Raw genomic sequence first — 21,152 nt, 5'->3', positions numbered from 1 at the left:
CACATACCTTGGGTTTTCTCAGGTTGTAGTATCCTTTATTTGTTACTTGAACTTTCCATCTGAAAAACAGAGAAGTTAAAAAAATTCACGATTATTTCCAAATTGACTGCCAATTAACTACAATTATAGCAATCAACTCTGGATGCCTGGGAGAGGAGGTCCTTCTATTAAAATAGCATTTGAGACCTAGCTGGTTTGGCTCAGTGAACAAAGCACTGGACTGTGGACTGGAAGGTTCCAGGTCTGATTCTGGTCAAGGGCACACACTCTGGTTGTGGGCTCGATCCCTAGTAGGGGGCATGCAGGAGGCAGCCAATCAATGATACTCTCTCATCATTGATGTTTCTATCTCTCTCTCCCTCTCCCTTCCTCTCTGAAATCAATACAAATATTAAAAAAATAAAATAGCATTTGAAAAATAAGCACATCTGAGTATGCAAATTCTGAGATAAGTATTCAGCCTAACTTGTGACTTCAGTCCTTATATAACAAGAAATATTACAGCAACAAAACAAAACACCATCATCTATGTATAAGTACAACTAACATAGTCTTTCACTTTTAAATTACATTTAACTTTATAATTTATACAAGACTTCATTTATAAACCAAACAAAATTCTCAAAGCTCAAAATTCTACTTTTTTTGGGGAAGTGCAACTTACCTGTCCAGTTTAATTCCATCTGCTTCCATCACATTTCTTAAGACCTGGGCAACTGGGATTTCACCCGTGTAACTTGTGCCCCAGCCCAATGTATTGGATAGATCATTGCCTGTTCCCAGAGGCAAGACTGCAACTTGTGGGATGTATTTTTCTTGCCCCTAGAATATGGAAGATAGTCTATTTGTACAGTAATAACATTTGGTAAAACTTAATGACGGAAGCAATAAAGATATAAATATAACAACTGAATGTTGTTTTGCTAAAGTTTATTCTAACTGCTTAATCATAATATACCAAATTGGCAGTCTTCTCATATTCATCTGCAAATAAAAAATATAACCAAAAATCTTGTATAATTATCTTAGTGCTCATGTGAAAGGCAAGTACTCAGCCTAACGTATGACTTCTCACTCAGATCTTAGCAGTGATGGCGAACCTATGACACGTGTATCAGAGGTGACACACAGACTCATTTTTTTGGTTGATTTTTCTTTGTTAAATAGCATTTAAATATATAAAATAAATATCAAAAATATAAGTCTTTGTTTTACTATGGTTGCAAATATCAAAAAATTTCTATATGTGTCACGGCACCAGAGTTAAGTTACGGTTTTTCAAAATGCTGACATGCCAAGCTCAAAATGTTTGCCGTTACTGTCTTAGAGGTTGGTACCTTAATCTTCATTTCATCAACGGCATCCAGGACCCAGCCCACAGTCCCATCCCCTCCACACACAAGTACTCGAGCTGAGTGATAAGGAAGAAGAGTACAAAGTTGTAGGGCTTTGATGGGGGGAGTTTTAGTTACATCAAAAACCTAAAAATGAAAGAAAAGAAAACAATTATTTTTATCCAACACTGTCCTCCACTTGTCAGCATGACTTCCCTCTAGATCAGTGGTTCTCAACCTTCCTAATATTGCGACCCTTTAATACAGTTCCTCATGTTGTGGTGACCCCAACCATAAAGTTATTTTCGTTGCTACTTCATAACTGTAATTTTGCTGCTGTTATGAATCATAATGTAAATATATGCTCTGCAGGATGTATTTTCATTGTTACAAATTGAACATAACTAAAGCATAGTGATTAATCACAAAAACATTATGTAATTATATATGTGTTTTCCGATGATCTTAGGCGACCCCTGTGAAAGGGTCATTCGACCCCCAAAAGGGTCTCAACCCACAAGTTGAGAACTGCTGCTGTAGATGGTATAGACATGGTTAAGTAAAAGACTGGCTGCAATGCACTGATCTGTAACAATATGCCAGGCTCCATGTTAGACTTTTCTTTTCCTTTACATCCTTTTTACTTAATGTATAATGTTGAAAGGGAAAAATACACATTGGAAGGAAAAACATCAGTGCGTCTTCGATTGTTGCACAATGGGTTGTTTAGTTTTTCAAAGCAGAAGCTGCTAGCACGTAACTTCAATTTCAATGGCGCAATTGTTTTATCCTTATTTTTTAACTGAGGTATAATTTACATCTAATGAAATTCACCCATTTCAAGTGAACAATTCAATGACTGTTAGGAAGTTTACTGAGCTGTGCATCAGCACTTTAGAACTTCCGTCGCTCTGATAAGATCCCTCAGTGTCCAGGTGCAGTCACTTCCGATTTCCTACCTCAGGCGACCACGAATGTACTGTTTCTACAGATTTGCCTTTTCCGGGGAGATCATACATCAAATCATACAATATGGGCCCCTTGCATTTGGCTTCTTGGATAGGTGGGCTGTTTCTACTTTTTGGCTATAATGCTGCTATGAATATTTGCATAAAAGTCTTTGTGAAACATGTTTTCATTTCCCTTGGGTAGATTGAACCCGGGCATGTGCTCTGACCAGGAATCAAACCGTGACCTCCTGGTTCATAGGTCAACGCTCAACCACTGAGCCACACTGGCCAGGCTATATGTTTAATTTTTTAAGAAACCTCCAAACTGTTATCTAACATGGCTGCACCATTTTATACCTTCACCATGAGTTCCTTTCTCAATATATTAGAATAGTTTGATACTTTTATAATTATTCTTGCCTACAATCAGGTGACTACTGGTTGAAAGAATTAATAACCATTATAATTTAGGAAAAATGAAAAGCTAAAATGAAAAGATTAACACTGAAAGGAAGGTTTTCTCTTTAGATACCTGGACTGGGTTTAGAAGGATCCTGAATTCTCCCAATAGTCCATCTCCCATGTTAGTTCCACTACGAGAGTTGGCCAGGATTATTAATGGAGTCCATTGCTTCCCAAGCTTAGAGGCTAGCTAAAAAAATTAAGGTGAATGAAAGAGTTAAATATCTCATCTGTACATTGTATTGTGTTCTAGTCAAGTCTCCTTCCATCACCATTTATCCTTCCTATACCTTCCCCCACCTACCCTACCCCTCAATTTTTCATTTCTTGATAACAGTGCTGTAATTTGCTGAGAGAAAAACAACTATCCCAGAACAACAAATACAATATAAAAATCAAAGAACAGGGCGGGACCTTAAAGATGAACTAATTTAACTTCCACGTAATGTACAATTCTCTTGTACATTATTCTAGTTAAGTCCTCCAGTGTATGCTTAGATACGCATGTAAGAACTCACTAACAAGGCAGCCCATCCTACTGCTAAGTTATTACACAGTCTTGACTTAAATGGAGTTAAAAATCTGTCTTTCAATATCTTTTATTCAATGTTCTAATTTCATTTTCTGAAGCAACTAGAAATTTTACTTGTTTTTCCCTATAATGCTGTGCTCAAACACCTGTAGCATATTATCTTTCATTAGTCTTGTCTCCTAGACAATGCATTTCAAGTTCTTTTGACCTTTCATAGAATGGACAATGACTTTCTCTGCTCTTTTACCTTGACTGTCCTTTTCTGGATATAGTCTAATATATAGTTTGCAAGTTTATTTGCTTTTTTCAAATGGGTACTCGGAAATAGATGAAAGAATCCAGACTTGTACAAAGCCCAAAGTCAAATGAAATTAATGTTTTTCTAACCTAAAAATTTATTTTCTCTCCCCTTCTCCTTGTGGATGGAAACATGAATGGAGTTGTTTTGTGTGTGTTTTTCTTAGCAATTCTTACTCCTTGTGATCTCAGAGTAAATTAAAATACATAACGGTTGTACATTTATTTACTTACCTTTATTATAATTTTTTAAATCCTCACCTGAGGATATTTTTTTTTTAATTGATTCCAGAGAGAGAGGGAGAGGAGACAGAGAGAGAGAGTGAAAAAAAAAACAACCATCAATATGAGAGAAAAACATTGATTAGTTGCCTCCTGTACATGCCGAGACTGGGATTGAAGCTACAAGGAACCTATGTTCCTTGACAGGGAATCAAACCAGAGACCCTTCAATGTATGGGAGACACTCCAACCAACTGAGCCATGCAGGACAGGGCTAGGGATTGTACATTTAAAAATATGTATCACAGCCTGGTCAGGATGGCTCAGTGGTTGAGCATCAACCCATGAACTAGGAGGTTGAAGTTCAATTCCTGGTCAGGGCACATGCCCATGTTGCAGGCTCGATCTCCAGTGGGGGGCATGCAGAAGGCAGAAGATCAATGCTTCTCTCTCTATTCCCCTCCCGCTCTCTCTAAAAAAGAAATCAGTAAAAACATATTTTAAAAAAATGTGCCACAACATTAAACATAATGTTTTTAAATTTTCAAATTCCCCTTTCTTTTGCAGGAATATTGACAAAGATGACATTTAAGATATAAAATCCTAACTTGGAAAAGACACAATTTAATTTTAAAATAAAGCAGTTTAACCATTTTGGCATATTCATGTAGAAAATCAATGCCAATATTTATAGTTATTCCTTCAGAGCTACATAACGACTGAGAGATACACATTTACATCAGTTTTCATACACAGAAATACTGTTAAGTGCTGTTAGCAGCTTCCATGTTCAACATTATTTGTGGGATCATATAATGAGCAATGTAAGTGCATCTCTAGACACCCTGTGTAAAGTTCCCAACGGAAAAATTCTTCTAGAGAACAACGTGTGAGGAAAATCTACATTTTCTTTTCACTGACAATAATCATGAATCCCAAACCTAGCTGTTCATCAGAATCATCTGAGAACCTTAAAAACACATGGATGGATTCCTGGGACCTACTTACTAAATCAGACATGGTCATGGAAGTGGGTTCAGGAACCTGTATATTTAAAAAGTTCTCCAAGTCCAGAAGCAGGCAGTGATTTAGAAACCACTAATATAACATTTCCTTTTAGACATGAAAGAACTCAAGAGCCCACATTTGTGGCACACCTCTAGGATCTGGGTAGGAATTTATGGTTTACCATAACGATTCTTCTCACGTACACACAGTTGTAATGGTCACACAATGCCTTAAACCACTTCCTGGAAATCAATTACATAAGGACAAATGAACTCTGATTACCATTGCATAATCTGTTTTTTTGTCTTTACGCATCTGATTAATAGAGGTTAAGTAACTGGGTGGAATGATGAGGTTTCTGAATTCTCCAAAATCACACGCTTCATTCTTTAAGCTACTTCTCATGCACTCATCATGGACAGTTTTCTGACACCAAATGCACCTGAGGGGTGGAAGAAACAAAGATAATGAGTAACTTAAAACCATAGCTTACTGATCTGCAGACCAATCATTTCTGTCAAAAAACCTAAAACAGTAATGTCATCACTATTGAGCATAAAATCTGGCAACTGAAAGATTTATAATTGTACCTATAGTGAAAATAGAGCAATAAAATTTAAACATACTTGGCAGTTTGACAGTGTTTTTTAAAAGATGGGTTAGGCCCTAACTGATTTGGCTCAGTGGATAGAGCGTCGGCCTGCAGACTGAAGGGTTCCAGGTTCGATTCGGGTCAAGGGCATGTACCTTGGTTCTGGGCACATCCCCAGTAGAGGGTGTGCAGGAGGCAGCTGATCAATGTTTCTCTCTCATCGATGTTTCTAGTTCTCTATCCCTCTCCCTTCCTCTCTGTAAAAAATCAATAAAAAATAAAATAAAATAAAATAAAATAAAATAAAATAAAATAAAATAAAAGATGGTTTAGGGCTCCTAAGATCCCTTCACGGTGTCTGTGAGGTTAAAATCATTTAAATAATAATAATAATAATAATAATAATAATAATAATAATAATGTTATTTTTACCCTCATTCTCTCAAAAGTGTGCAGTGGAGTTTTCAAAAAGCTGTATGACAGGTGCTACATCAATAAACTGATGCAGAAATAGATAGGAGACTCTGAGCTGATTTCTAAGCCAAAGAGATGTACCACAACTAACATCACTCTTTTCTTTAGATTTTCATTTATTTCATTTTGATAAAAATGCAGTATTTAGCCTGGCCAGTGGCTCACTGGTTGAGTGTTGACCTATGAACCAGAAGGTCACAGTTCTATTTCCATCAGGGCATATGCCCGGGTTTCGGGTTTGATCCCCAGTGTGGGGCATGCACGAGGCACCTGATCGATGACTTTCTCTCATCATTGATGTTTCTCTCTCTCTCTCCCTCTCCCTTCCTCTCTAAAATTAAAAAAACAACAACCCAGTATTTGTTATCATGATCAATCTTTTAAAAATGAATATTGAAAAGTTCTGTTTTAATTTATAACATGGTAAATATCAGTAGATCTGATCCACATAAACAAAAGCCGCTCTAGAACAACTCTTCTGGGTATTATTCATTTGTGCTTCGGTTGAAGCAGGGTTGTGAGGCCTACAGTCCTTAGTGCTTGAATGCCCCACTGGCCTGGGTCCTTGAAGCATTTCCTCAGGGTCCATGTGAAAATATCTTCACTTATATACCCATCTGTGAATATTACTAACTACAGTAAAATAGTCCCTTTCTTGGTGGCTGTTAATACAAAATGAATCTATATGTTTGCATTTGAAATACAGACAGAAGACATGCACATTCAGATCAGCCTTTGTGTGGACCAGTGCTGAAACCAGCAGGGAACATGCTGGTCAAGGTCCCGGGTTCCTGTCATTAATCTGTTCAGCAGTTAATCCTCTCCCAGATCAGGCAGCTCTGGCGATCCAGATGACTGCAGGCTGGCTGAAAACAGATGTCAGAGTTAAAGGAATAATTTTAAAAAAGGATAATTACTCTTTCTTCCCCAGATCAACAATTTAGCCTTCTAATTTAAGGTTGTTTTTTTTCTGGTTGGATGTTCAGATTTGTCAAGTAATTACTGCTATTTACTGCTGAAAGAAGAGTTATCTGCATTATCTGTTAGAGCAGCAGTTCTCAACCTGTGGGTCGAAACCCCTTTGGGGGTCGAACGACCCTTTCACAGGGGCTGCCAAAGACCATCGGAAAACACATATATAATTACATAATGTTTTTGTGATTAATCACTATGCTTCAATTATGTTCAATTTGTAACAATGAAAATACATCCTGCATAGCATATATTTACATTACGATTCATAACAGTAGCAAAATTACAGTTACGAAGTAGCAAAAAAATAATTTTATGGTTGGGGGTCACCACAACATGAGGAACTGTATTTTTTTTAAAATATATTTTATTGATTTTTTTACAGAGAGGAAGGGGGAGAGAGAGAGAGTTAGAAACATCGATGAGAGAGAAACATCGATCAGCTGCCTCCTGCACATGTGCTACTGGGGATGTGCCCGCAACCCTCGACCGGAATCGAACCCAGGACCTTTCAGTCTGTAGGCCAACGCTCTATCCACTGAGCCAAACCAGTTTTGGTGAGAAACTGTATTAATGGGTCTCGGCATTAGGAAGGTTGAGAACCACTGCGTTAGAGGAAACTGTAAAATAACTTGCCTGATAACCTTTGTTGATGCTTGCTTTCGAACTATAAAAGATGGCTTATGCAGCTGAGGTACTGTACCTCTGCCCACTTTCTGTTAACTTTAAAATAGTATGTTATCATTGAAAATAATATAAAAGGATACTCACTGATTTATTTCACAGTGGTTTCCTCTGGGAAGGAAAGTGGGACTAAAGGATGACAACATTCACTTTTTTCTCTATATTCTTTTGTAAATTGCCTGAGTTTCTAAAAACTAGAATATCTTCGTGTATTGGTATACATTTTAAAATTGTATTTAAAATGAGATTAACATCAGCTTATTCTTGAAAAAGACATAAAATAAAACTCATCCAGAAATAGTCACTCTTAACTTTTACATGTGCTTACTCTTGATTTTTACAGTGCATAAATGTTTGGTTTCCAGGTTAGGGATATGATGTAGTATATATAACTGGATAGCACTTTTTTTCTTCCCACGTTGTATCATGAATATGGGCTATGCCATGAAATATTTCTAAAAAACATGGTTTGCAAAGAATGAGTAATATCATATGGATATAATTTGTTTAACCCCTTTTCTGTTTCCCCTCCCAAACATATAGTTTATTTTTCTAAGTATAAATAACATGAGAAATAAAATGAGGCTTAAACATAAATGAGGCTATTTTTCTGGACTCTTAGAAGTCAAGATACTGAGTCACAGGCCATGCATTTTCCTAAGGTTCTTGATATGTCTGCCCAATATGCGTATCAGTGCACGAATATGTCCATCGTATTTAACACTTGCTAATACTGTTCATTAGGACTTTTTTAAAAAATATATTTTATTAATTTTTTACAGAGAGGAAGGGAGAGGGATAGAGAGCTAGAAACATCCATCAGCTGCCTCCTGCACACCTCCTACTGGGGATGTGCCCACAACCAAGGCACATGCCCTTGACCGGAATCGAACCTGGGGCCTTTCAGTCCGCAGGCCGACGCTCTATACACTGAGCCAAACCGGTTATGGCTTAACTTTTTTTTTTTTTTTGATAATTTGATAGACAAGAAAGTATTTTGTTGTTTTCATTTGGATGTCTTTGATCACCAGGTGAAGTTGAATTTTTTTTGGCCTTTTGTTAACTGATTCATACCCTATATTTTAATAAATGCATGAATTTTTTTTGTGTAGGATATCAACATTTTCCTGTCATATTTATTGCAAACTAGTTTTTCTTTTTTTAAAAAAATATATTTTATTGATTTTTTACAGAGAGGAAGGGAGAGGAATAGAGAGTTAGAAACATCGATGAGAAAGAAACATTGATCAGCTGCCTCCTGCATCCCCCCTACTGGGGATGCGCCTGCAACCAAGGTTCATGCCCTTGACTGGAATCGAACCCGGGACCCTTCAGTCCACAGGCCGATGCTCTATCCACTGAACCAAACCAGTTAGGGCATAGTTTGTTTTCTTTTAAAGTTACTTTTTAATGTACTTAAGTTTATTTTTTGATAGATCTATATTTCTTTTTGTAGTTTATCCAAATGTTTTTATGCTGTAAAGACCTATACCCCTGCCATCTGATTTTTTGTAAACAGCTACACCCGTTCATTTATGTATTGTCCACGGCTGGCTTTGTTCTATGTTGTATAGTAGAGTTAAGTAATTATGACAGACCACATGATCTGCAAAACCTAAAATAACGTAGTTTTGACTCTTAACAGAAAAAGTTTGCCTACTTCTGTTCTAGAAGATGATTTGCTATTTTTCACTGTTTCAGATAATTAATAAAACGCATAAACACATACCAATAGAACACAGAGATATAAAATTTAAGATCAGAGAGGAGAACCAAGATGGCGGCATAGGTTAACGCCAGAGTTTGCTGCTTTGAACAACTACTTCAAAAGTGAAACCAAAAAACGGAAGGGACATCACCCAGAACCACAGGGGCGCTGGCTGAGTGGAAGTCCTACAACTAGGAGGAAAGAGAAACGCATACGGACACTCAGAGGAGGCGCAGTGCTGAAGTCAAATTCTGAGGTGCGGAGCGCGCGGAGCGGGCTGGCGGCGGAGGGCGCGGTTGTTGTTTTCAATCGGGAGGGAGTCGCAGACTCTGAGCTCCAGATCCGGGCGAGTCTTTAGGGACCCAGACTCAGGCGGAAGAAGCGGGACTGTCTGGCTTCGGTCAGAGCGAGTGCAGCTTTCTCTCCGAGCTTTGCAGCGGGTGCTGGGACTCAGAGAGGCAGAGCCCCTTGGGACAGGACTGAGAGCCGCCATAACTGCTCTCTCCGGCCCACACTGTTGATCCTGTTCGACCCGCCCTGCCCAAGCCCTGCACAGAGGCATTTGCCGGATAGCCTCAGGCAAAGGTTAGATTAGCACCTCCCTAGAGGACAGAAGTTCTCTCACCGCTGACACAGCTGAATCTCATAGCCACTTGGCCTGGAGGTCAAACCCTCCCTGGAATTAGCTACAGCAATCAAGATTTATCTATAAGACTGCGAACAAAGACCACTAGGGGGTGCACCAAGGAAGCATAACAAAATGCGGAGACAAAGAAACAGGACAAAATTGTCAATGGAAGAAATAGAGTTCAGAACCACACTTTTAAGGTCTCTCAAGAACTGTTTAGAAGCTGCCGATAAACTTAATGAGCTCTACACGAAAACTAATAAGACCCTCGATCTTATATTGGGGAACCAACTAGAAATTAAGCACACACGGACTGAAATAACGAATATTATACAGACGCCCGACAGCAGACCAGAGGAGCGCAAGAATCAAGTCAATGATTTGAAATGCGAGGAAGCAAAAAACATCCAACCGGAAAAGCAAAATGAAAAAAGAATCCAAAAATGCGAGGATAGTGTAAGGAGCCTCTGGGACAGCTTCAAGCGTACCAACATCAGAATTATAGGGGTGCCAGAAGATGAGAGAGACCAAGATATTGAAAACCTATTTGAAGAAATAATGACAGAAAACTTCCCCCACCTGGTGAAAGAAATGGACTTACAGGTCCAAGAAGCGCGGAGAACCCCAAACAAAAGGAATCCAAAGAGGACCACACCAAGACACATCATAATTAAAATGCCAAGAGCAAAAGATAAAGAGAGAATCTTAAAAACAGCAAGAGAAAGAAACTCAGTTACCTACAAGGGAATACCCATACGACTGTCAGCTGATTTCTCAACAGAAACTTTGCAGGCCAGAAGGGAGTGGCAAGAAATATTCAAAGTGATGAATACCAAGAACCTACAACCAAGATTACTTTATCCAGCAAAGCTATCATTCAGAATTGAAGGTCAGATAAAGAGCTTCACAGATAAGGAAAAGCTAAAGGAGTTCATCACCACCAAACCAGGATTATATGAAATGCTGAAAGGTATCCTTTAAGAAGAGGAAGAGGAAGAAAAAGGTAAAGATACAAATTATGAACAACAAATATGCATCTATCAACAAGTGAATCTAAGAATCAAGTGAATAAATAATCTGATGAACAGAATAAACTGTTGATTATAATAGAATCAGGGACATAGAAAGGGAATGGACTGACTATTCTTGGGGGGGAAAGGGGTGTGGGAGATGTGGGAAGAGACTGGACAAAAATCGTGCACCTATGGATGAGGACAGTGGGTGGGGAGTGAGGGCGGAGGGTAGGGCGGGAACTGGGAGGAGGGGAGTTATGGGGGGGAAAAAAAGGAACAAATGTAATAATATGAACAATAAAGATTTAATTAAAAAAAAAAATAAAAAAAATAAAATAAAATATTAAGGTCTAACAAAAAAAAAAAAAAAAAAAAAAAAAAATAAAATTTAAGATCAAAGCTGAGACTAAAGCTGCCAATGTAATTACCTTCCAAGCGTCAGAAGCTTTGTTTTATGAATCAGTGTGTGTGTGCGTGTGTGTGTGTGGAGTGGGATGTAATGAAGAAAGATCTTATAAATAAAAAGGCACCTTATGTTTTCTTAATGAGGGAGAACACAAAAGGAACAAAGGTTCATTTAATAACTGTAATGAATATTTAAAAATATAAACTAATTTCCTATTTAGTTTAGAAGAGAGGTGAAAAGATTAAAAGGAAGTAGAAGCAGGGAAAAAAAAAAAAAAGGAAAAAATCTACAGGAAAGTAAGAATCCAGCACAGTGTGTGGCAAGAAACAGATGCTTACTATGTGAAAACTAAATAATGACTGAACATAAATTAAAGGGCCTTTGTCACTTGTCTACGGAGTTTAACTGGGCTGCAGGCATCACTTGCCCTTTGAAATGGTAACTTACTGTACAGCCTTCACAGTTCATTTAAAATCGCAGATATCCCAAGAATAGGAGCCCCCAACAGTGCTTGATAAAATCCAGAGACAGGGACAGTCTGGCCTGTGTTTAAAAGTTCTAAATAGCCCTGGCTGGTTTGGCTCAGGGGATAGAGCGTTGGCCTGGGGACTGGGGGGGAGGAGGAAGGAGAGCCCTGGGTTTGATTCCGGTCGGGAGGCACATGCCTGGGTTGTGGGCTTGATCCCCGGTGGGGGGCGTGCAGGAGGCAGCCGATCGAGGATTCTCTCTCATTGATGTTTCTATCTCTCTCCCTCTCCCTCTGAAATAAAACAAAAAAAAGTTCTAAATAGATATTTATCTTGTTTCTCTTTCTCAAATATTTCATTCCGACAGAAGGTCATAGCTGACTGGAATCCTGAATAAAGTTATTGGCTGAAGTAAATCAGAACATTGCAGAATATGTGCCACTCCAGGGCCCTGTGCTCTTTTTCCTGGGAATAATAAGCCCTTCCTAAATTATACAGAGACCATTTCTACCACGGGTGAGGGGTTCTAGCATGCTTGGACAGAATGCTCAGTACTAGTAAGAACAAGCTAATGAGGAAGAGGAGATTTATCAGCACAAACATTCACTGTGCTCAAGGGGGTGGGGAGGGGACACAAGATTAAGGATAGGGGCTCATGTTTAAAAAAGCTACATAAAGATACATGTGGTTCTCCAACTTTAGAGTTACCTGCAGAGCCTGTTAAAGTCAAGAATGCTGGTCCCCAGCCCAAGTTTCTGATTCAGTGGGTTGCCAGGAAAAATAGAGGTTGCTCAGTTAAATCTGAATTTCAGATAAATAAATAATTTTTAGGTATAAGTATGTCCCAAATACAGCAAAAATTTTTATTTTGATCGCAAAATCTGGCAACCCTAGAATCTGCATTTCCGACAAGTTTCTAAGTGCTGCTGCTGCTGGTGGTTGTGGGGACTTTACTCTGAGAACCAAAGAGAAACAGGATATTATGTTATCATCAAGAGAGAAAAATTTGAGGGCAAGGATTCCTAGAGGAAAGGGCTCAAGGTGAGTCTTTAAGGATGCAGAGAAGCTAGCCAGAAGAAGGATACTTAAGACCGAGAGGAAAGCCTTGAGAAAAAAAAAAGAACAGGTCGCCGAAACCGGTTTGGCTCAGTGGATAGAGCGTCAGCCTGCGGACTGAGAGGTCCCAGGTTCGATTCCGGTCAGGGGCATGTACCTGGGTTGCGGGCACATCCCCGGTGGGGGATGTGCAGGAGGCGGCTGATCGATGTTTCTCTCTCATCGATGTTTCTAACTCTCTCTATCTCTCTCCCTTCCTCTCTGTGAAAAATCAATAAAATATATTAAAAAAAAAAAAAAAAAAAAGAACAGGAAAAAAAAGGACAGTCTTCCTGATGTTGCTTATACATAAAAGTTTAATGCAGGTGGTAGGTAGGATTAAAAGGGCAGGCAGGGTCCGGAGGGCATGTAGGACTGTGTGAAGCACTGAGTTTACACTGAAAGACCATCAGTGCATGTGAAGGGTTCTAAGCAGAGCAGGTACTCCGTCTGCTCCTTCACAAATAAACAGTGCTCTGATCCTCCACCATAATGATCTTTCTAGAAACACAGTTAAGATACTTATGGCAGCCACTTTTATCTAATTCTGCACCAACACAAAGAAGGGAAGGAAATAAAAACAATACTAAGTTCATGTTTTCTTTCCAACTAATCCCAGCTCTTGAAGACTGAAGCTTACCTACAGGGAAAACATAAAATGTGAAGACATTGGTAACCTAGCTCTCATGGATGCCAAAAGGACAAAGAGCCCAGATAAAAATGAGTGGTAACAAAACTCTAGTTGTTTAAAATATATTTTTTGGAAAAATTATATTCTTAAGTCTAAATCTGATAGGTAAAACTAAAGAAATAAGACTTAAAAATAGGTGTTGAACACTGCCAGTGTGCTCAGTGGTTGAGCTTCGACCTATGAACCACGAGGTTATGATTGAATTTCTGGTCAGGGCACATGCCCGGGTTGCAGGCTCGATCCCCAGTGGGGGATGTGCAGGAGGCATCTCTTTCATCTCTCCCTCCCTCTTTCTCACTTCCTCTCCTCTCTGAAATCAATAAAAATATATTTTTAAAAAACCGGTGTTGACTTAACAATGCTCACACCAATTAAGGGGAAAAAAAAAAGGGATTGAAAAACAACAGACATCAAAAGTCACTTGCTCTCTAGTGCCACCTTTCTATATCAGTTCCTAAACATGGTTCGGGGCCTTTCTACTTGTCAGAAATGAAACCCATCACAATGAAGATGTCCATATCTAAGGCTGAGACAAGGCGCCGTAGTAATAGCATTCCTCACCCTGTCCAGGGGGGTCGGAATTCTATCTTACTACTGACTACAATTCTCTCAACTGTAAAATAAGTAGATGATCTGCGAAGTACCCTTCCCTTTTATTACCAATCTCTAACATGACCTTTACCTAGTTCCAGACACTATTTAAGAACACAGACATGTTGTTCAGTGTGTATTTAAAGCCATTACAATATGTTTGGCTTCGTCAAAGTCACCCTTCTAAGATGCTGCATGTCCTGAAAGACCACTGACAACAGGAGTTGTATGTCACTATAGCATCGAAACCTAAATTCGAAAAAGGCACCTGAAGTGCTGCTTTGGAATGACCCTTGTCTTCCTTGTACATACAACACTGAGGATGAATCCGTTTTACAACTCCAGGGAAAAGTTAACTTATCCGTACTTCATTTTTCCCCTCTTACATAAAGTGGAGATAATAGCAACCAAAGCTAAACTATAACATACGGTGGCCATAAGTACGCAGCCCTTAGAGACCTCTGGACGGAAGCTGAGAGCTTACAAAAGGGCGGACAAAAGGTCAGGTTGGCTGAGGAGGGAGGGAGGCTAGCATCATCTCAGCATATGACGATTGCAAAGCTGCCCTGGATGTGGATTAGCCTGCTTCCTCCAAGTGGGCACTTCAGGCCACTTGCAGCGATCAAAGCGGGCCTTCGCACCCACGCCCTAAAGCCGTGGGACCCTCCAAGGCCATACCTGTAATCGCAGAGCTTCGGCTGACTGCCGCACTGCTGCGTGCACACCACACAGCAGCTGCACAGGGGCACGTTGCCCCGGATCCAGTGGTGGGGCATGGCGTCCAGGGCCTTGGCGTCCGGCTTGAGCACGATCTCCTTGCACTGGAAGCGCATGTCGGCCTTCTTGAGGCAGCCCTCGTCCACGCGCAGCCCGCAGCAGTCGCAGAAGGCGCCCTGCAGGATGTGCTGCGCGCACACGCAGCAGTAGGTGGGGTGGCTGAACAGGTCCGTGTCGTGCCAGCCGTGCTTGCTCTTGCGGAAGATGTCCCTGCGGTGCAGCTGCCGGCGCGACCGCTGAAGGCTGCACCAGCAGGTGATGAACACGGGCAGCAGCACCGAGCACAGCGTCCACAGGACCAGGTGCCCGTCCGCGAACAGGCCCGAGTAGGGCTCCGGCCGCTTCTCTCCTTCCATCTTCCCCAGGGGCGATGCCTAAGGAGGGAGACGCGGGCGGTCCGCCTCGGGCTCCTGCGCCCCCGGACCTGCCGCGCCGAGGGGGCGGCGCCCCGCGCGGCCCCGCCCCGCCCCGCCCCGCCCTCTCCCTTCGCCCGCGGCCTGCCCTCCCTCGCCTGGTGCCGGCGGGGCGCGGAGGACTGTACCCGCCGCCTCCGCGGGAAGCCCTGCGCTCCCGGAGCCTTGGCGCACGTGGGCCGCGCGGCGCCGGCCGGCGTCCGTCACCGTTGAGTTATCCCGCGCCCCGCGCGCCCCGCCACCCGCGGCCGCCGGGCCGGCTACCGACGCATCCAGCTGATCCGGGCCCGGCTCGGCTCCCGCAGGCCCCGCCCGCCCGCCGGCCGCGCGGCCCCCACCCCTTCGCCAGGCCTCCGTGACCCCGGCCTCCGTCCCTCCCGCGCTCGGGCCCTACCTACCTCGCGCGGGGCGGAGGCGCGGTTTCGGGGGGCCAGGCCTTGGGCGCCCTCCGGCCCTCGCGCGGCCGCGCGCAGGAGCCCTTTTCCGGGCCGGCCAGCGGCACCGACGTCAGCGAAGAGGCCGGGACAGCCCCCACGCGCTCGGAGGGAGGTGGGCAGGGGCCCCGGCGGGGGCGCGGGGCGGGGCGGGGCTCGGGGCGGGGCGGAGGTGTGAGGGGATGCACAGGCCGACTGGCAGGAGGGGGCGGGGCCTTGGGAAGAGGGCGGGGTTGAGCGAAGGGGCGGGTCTCCAGGGGCGTGGCTTAGGGAGAGCTTTGGGCGGAGTAATAAGAAGTGGGGGCTTTAGAGAGGGTGGATGGTTGAGCCCTGTAGGTCTGCAACCATAGAAAGTTCTAGTATGAATGATTTACAGTATGAGTCAGGCTTATCTCAGACCTTCAACCTCCCCTCCTCCTGTCTGGTGAAGGTGGGAGGTTGGCACAGTTTTGAATGTTGGAAGGGAGAAAACCGGCAGTTTTGAAAGTGTCATCATCAACACTAATAAAAGAGAAAAATGGTAATTGGCGTACGAGCTACCCTTTTCATTGGCTAATCAGGGCTATATGCAAATTAACTGCCAACTAAGATTGGCAGTTAACTGCCAACAAGATGGCGATTAATTTGCATATGTAGGCACAATGCAGGGAGGCGAAAGGGAAAGCAGGAAGAAGCCCCCCAGCCATGATCGGAGAATCAGGTGCCTTTTCCGCCTGGCCAGTGATAGCAGGAAGTAGGGGTGGAGCCAGCGATGGGAGCTGGGCACTGTCGAAGCTGGCAGTCCCAGGAGCTAGGGGTCCCTTGCCTGGGCCTAAAGCGAAGCCCACGATCGCGGGGCCGCTGCAGCTGCGGGTCCCCGCTGCCCGGGCTGGATGCCTCAGCCAGAGGCGTCAGGCCTGGGCAAGGGGCCGATCCTGCGATTGGAGGGTGATGGGGGTCAACGCCTGAGGGCTCCCAGTATGTGAGAGGGGGCAGGCTGGGCTGAGGGACACTCCCCCCCCCCCCCCACACACACCCAGTGCACGAATTTCGTGCACCGGGCCCCTAGTATATAATAAAAGGCTAATATGCAAATCCACCGAATTGCAGAAAGACTGATTGCTATGATGTGCCCTGACCACCAGGGGGCAGACGCTGAACGCAGGAGCTGCCCCCTGGTGGTCAGTGTGCTCCCACAGGGAAGTGCTGCTCAGCCAGAAGCCAGGCACAGGCTGGCGAACGCAGCAGCAGCAGCAGCAGCAGCGTTAAGGACCCCTCAAGGGATGTCCACCTGCCAGCTTAGGCTGCAGGGAGAGGGCATCCCCCCAGGGGTCCCAGATTGTGAGAAGGCGCAGGCCAGGCTGACAGGACTCCCCCCCCCACCCCCCCCGCCCAGTGCACTAATGTTGTGCACCAGGCCGCTAGTATACTAATAAAATGGGGCAATCAAAGTCAAACATTGAGAGAGGTCACCTGGGCTCTTATTTGTTAAACGCATACTGGCCGAAGGCTTCCTGTGTGCCAAGCACTGACCGAGGGGCTCCAGCTCTCACAGAGTGCCGGGCCTGTTGAAACGTGCCTAACAAGAAGCATTTATCAGCCCTGTTTATAAAGCCCAGCTTCCATCTTGGCACTTGCTAGCACCTGGCTGAGTTGATCATCCCCACTTTACAGATGAGGAAAACCAAGGCACAGAGTGATTGAGAAACCTGCCTGATGTCACAAAGTCAGTGGGTGTTGGAACTGAGGTCCCTTTGTTTGAACTTGGCCACCTAAGTTACCTTCCATCTAAATGAAGCCATCCAAGAGAGACTTCCTTTTATTTTGTTATTTCTCTAAGACACTTGCCCCAGGGCTTTTGTTAACATGTAGATTTTGATTCCTTTTCTTTGGGGAAGAGGCCTGAAAGTCTGCATTTTGAACAAGTGCTGCTGGTTTTGCTGGTAGAGTATGTAACAATCTGGATTGTGGGGATCCAGGGGAAAGTGCGAAGAAATGGGAAAAGTGTTAGGTGGCATGGTAAGGCCCTTTGCAGGTCTCTGTCCTCTTGTGCTTGTCGGTTCACCTCTCGGGGCCTCAGGTTCCTCACTGATAACATGGGAGGTTGAATGAGATCTCTGAAGCCTCTCTTCTCTTCTGACAGCCTGCACTGTATATGGAAATGTCATTGTCTTTTATGAATCCTCATTGAGGCAGAGCCTTTAAATTAGTTTGGACTTGAAAAGATAACAAAAGAACACACTTTTTAAGAGTGAGATTAAAAAAAAAAAGTCCCGTTATAGAGCATTTGGAAAATATAGAAAAGTAAAAAGGAAGAAAAAACAATCATCCAACTCTTACCCCAAAGACAACCTATGTTTGAACATTTTGGCCTATTTTCTTCCATTGTTTTCTATGGAAACAGTGGTTTACTTTGTGGTCTATGTAATTTTGATCACATAGTAGATATATTCTCTGTCTGGCTATTTTTTAATTTAACATTACAAAGTAACTTTTACACATTTTTATAAATTTGTATTTAATGGTTGCATAATATTCCATTCTGTGATAGCTCACAGTATATGTTAAGCTTACCTCTATTATTGGCTATTTAAGTTGTTTCTAATATTTTGCTATTACGTGTAACTCCTCTGTTTAGGGTTTTTCTTGAGAGTCTCACATTTCGCTAAGGATATGAAAAGTTTAAAGCTTATAGAAAAGTTTTTAACAGTAATAGTCTCTCTTTGCCAAGAGAAAATCAGGGAAATTTATGTGTTTAAGGACAGATTAATAATATTACTGCATCTGGGGAAAACACTCTTATTCCACAAAGTATTACTATTATTAAAGGCAATAGTAATAATAATTCTTATTATAGCCATGCAGATCCTAGGCACTGTGCATAGTTTATCATCCTCATTTTACAGATGAAGAAGACTTGCTTGATGTCACACAATCAGGAGCCATCTGAGTTGGGGCTTTGAACCCAGTCAGTGAGATGCCAAAACCTGTGATGCTCATAACCCAGGTAGGTATCTGAAGGTGGTCTTGGATCACCTGCTTCAGCATCATCTAACCAGGTCTTGACCAGGTCTCCCAAATTAGAATTGTGATGGAGCCAGGAATCTATCTGCCTTCTTAACAGTTTACCCAGGTAATTCTCTTATGAATTTATTAAAACTTTTTTTTTTTGATTTACATTGTGAACTATACCACATATACAACAGATTTTATAAAACATATACACAGAAAAAGGGACACATATGTAATACCCTTTGTAAGACTGTAAGCAATAAAATAAAATTAAAAAAAAACATATACACAGTTAAAAAATAATAAAATAAACACCTGTGGACTCATCACGAAGGTTAACCTATTGGACATTGGGAGAGGAGGAAGAGGTGGGGACAGGAAGGGGGGTGGCCTGGGGAGAAGTGGGCCGGGAGGAGAGGGGGGGATGGGAGTTGGGTGTGGGCTGTGTGCGCGAGCGTGTGCATGCGTGTGTGCCCTGGGTGCTGCCTGCTGCAGGGCGTGCTGAGGAGCCCTGGCTCTGGGAAGAGAGGGCACACAGCATGAAGGGGCCTCCAGAATTGGGTGTGACAGCCAGGCACACTAGCGAGGAGGGGCCATTCACGCAGCTGCTGTCACTCTGTCTGTGAAGACACAATTCCTCCAATTCAAAGGGAAACTTGCTCAGAAAAACACAACAGACACTCACCCCTGCCCTAGATTCCTGACTGTCAACATGCTCAAAGCCCTTCCTGCACTTGCCCGAGGGGTGATGTCATGGGGTCTGTCTCCGGCTCCCTCAATGGCCCAGCCTTATCTCTGCTTGGCAAGGCCCCTGGGACCGAAAGAGGAGCAATCTGCTTCACTGAAGACAGGAGACGACCAAGATGCCTGACTTTTCCTGGCAGCCTCAGCCCCCTGAGGATTTCCCTGGGAACATCCTGAAGCTTATTCGTGAGCCATCAAGGCACCATCAAGTTACCTGAACTTTTCAGTTACCTGGAGAGTAGTGTCCCCATTTTAAAGGTGCAATTCGATAAGTTTTGGCAAAAATGTACACCTGTCTGATCAGACAGACTTAAAGTCTCCCAAATACATAATTTCTGTGGGTTTTGATCCTGGGAGTTGAAAACGTAACATTGCAGTGCTTTCCAACCAGGGAGGGAGATGACAGAGAGCCACCAAGGAGATGGCCAGGCTGTCACTGAAACCTGTGCACAGCTGGACAGAGCTGGAAAGGGAGCCCGTGATTTATTGGATCCACATACCTTTCCCAAGTGCCTTTTTAGTGATCAAAACCATGCAACCAAGTATTAAGAGAAAACTCAGAACCGGGCTTCTGAGTGGCTGCATCACAGTGTTAATCGAGGTTTTCAAAAAGAATGAGGCATGTTTAATCGCAATGCCACTCACTAAGAATATCATACTTAATATGTGGGTAACAGCAAAATGATTGTTGCTGTGAATAAATAAGTTGTTATTCTTGTTATTTTTAAAAAAGAACATTGGGAGCCTGTCCTGTGCCCACCTGATGGCTACCCTTCCTCCCCCGGCAGGACACTGCTATCCTAACTTGTGTGTTCTTCATTCCCTTGCTTTTCTTAATAGTTTTCCCGCCCCTGAGAGTATCCCTAAACAATATGGTTTTGTTTAAAAAAATAAGCTCAAACCTGCCCCAGCAGGAAGTAGCCGTGAAGCCCTGACTATAGGAAGGCTCCTGGAGGAGGTAAGCGGAGTGGGGACTGGGTCAGTCTGAATCCCGCTTCCCTGACAAGATCCCACCTGGGGCGGGGTGGGGGATGGGGGGTGGGGGGGTGGGAATCAGTGGGCAGGTCCTGGGAAGATTGCTAATGACCTGGGACACGTGGGCAGGTCTGTAGTTGGAACGCCATGCCAGGCAAAAACATGGCTGGGAGAGAGCTTGCTTTCTCTTTTGCCTTCTTAGCTCACTAGGACCTCCCTCAAGTTCTTACAAAAAGGTTAACATGGCATGCTCCTTGGGGAGAAATGAGGATCTTCCGCTGACCCAGGGGTTAGGGAAGTGGAACCGCACCAGCTCATGGTTGTCAAGATAAACAAAATATGTACAATCTGTCCCAGGCTCACCCAGGCAGTCTGTGCTTGGCGTGTCTGCCCCTCGCGGTGCTAAGCCCTTTATGTCGGAGCACAGTGGTCATCCTGGGTTTCCCTTCACCGCTCTCCTGTTTGCCGGGACTCATGGCTTCCCCTTTCCTGGTGAATTCTCTCGTTTTTGTGGAGCACATCTGTCAGTAACGTTTAGAGCGAGGGCACGTGGGAGGCATCATTTTGAGGCCCTGCCTGTCTACACATTTCTTTATTCCGCCCTCCACACCTGATCGTTTATCTGGTCTAGAATTCTGGGCTGGGAACGATTATACTTCACGACAGTGAACACGTTGTTCCATTTCTGCTGC

The 21,152-nt window shown here is 43.3% G+C and overlaps 2 protein-coding genes across 5 annotated transcripts in view; one reads left to right on the top strand and one right to left on the bottom strand.

Moving 5' to 3' along the window:
• The window catches only part of DGKE (diacylglycerol kinase epsilon), a 28,842-nt gene extending 13,000 nt beyond the window's left edge, over positions 1 to 15,842 (bottom strand). For 3 of the 4 annotated variants that reach the window (XM_059669555.1, XM_059669554.1, XM_059669556.1), the window contains exons 1-7: positions 15,715 to 15,842; positions 14,805 to 15,277; positions 5,088 to 5,247; positions 2,817 to 2,936; positions 1,338 to 1,481; positions 665 to 822; positions 8 to 59 (exon numbers count right to left, since the gene is read on the bottom strand). In XM_059669555.1, coding sequence (XP_059525538.1) covers positions 8 to 59; positions 665 to 822; positions 1,338 to 1,481; positions 2,817 to 2,936; positions 5,088 to 5,247; positions 14,805 to 15,259 — 1,089 coding nt within the window. In that variant the 5' untranslated portion in view covers positions 15,260 to 15,277; positions 15,715 to 15,842. The remainder of the gene's footprint in view (positions 1 to 7; positions 60 to 664; positions 823 to 1,337; positions 1,482 to 2,816; positions 2,937 to 5,087; positions 5,248 to 14,804; positions 15,278 to 15,714) is intronic. The other variant, XM_059669557.1, reaches the window with a different exon arrangement.
• Positions 15,731 to 21,152, top strand: part of C16H17orf67 (chromosome 16 C17orf67 homolog) — a 29,716-nt gene continuing 24,294 nt past the window's right edge. The window contains exons 1-2 of the mRNA XM_059669560.1: positions 15,731 to 15,865; positions 18,636 to 18,736. The gene's annotated coding sequence lies outside the window, so the exon portion shown is untranslated. The remainder of the gene's footprint in view (positions 15,866 to 18,635; positions 18,737 to 21,152) is intronic.

Source organism: Myotis daubentonii, chromosome 16 (assembly GCF_963259705.1).
Source record: "Myotis daubentonii chromosome 16, mMyoDau2.1, whole genome shotgun sequence".
Classification (NCBI taxonomy): Eukaryota; Metazoa; Chordata; class Mammalia; order Chiroptera; family Vespertilionidae; genus Myotis; species Myotis daubentonii.
Note: the sequence above shows the minus strand (reverse complement) of the source record. Positions and strands in the feature narration are given on the sequence as shown.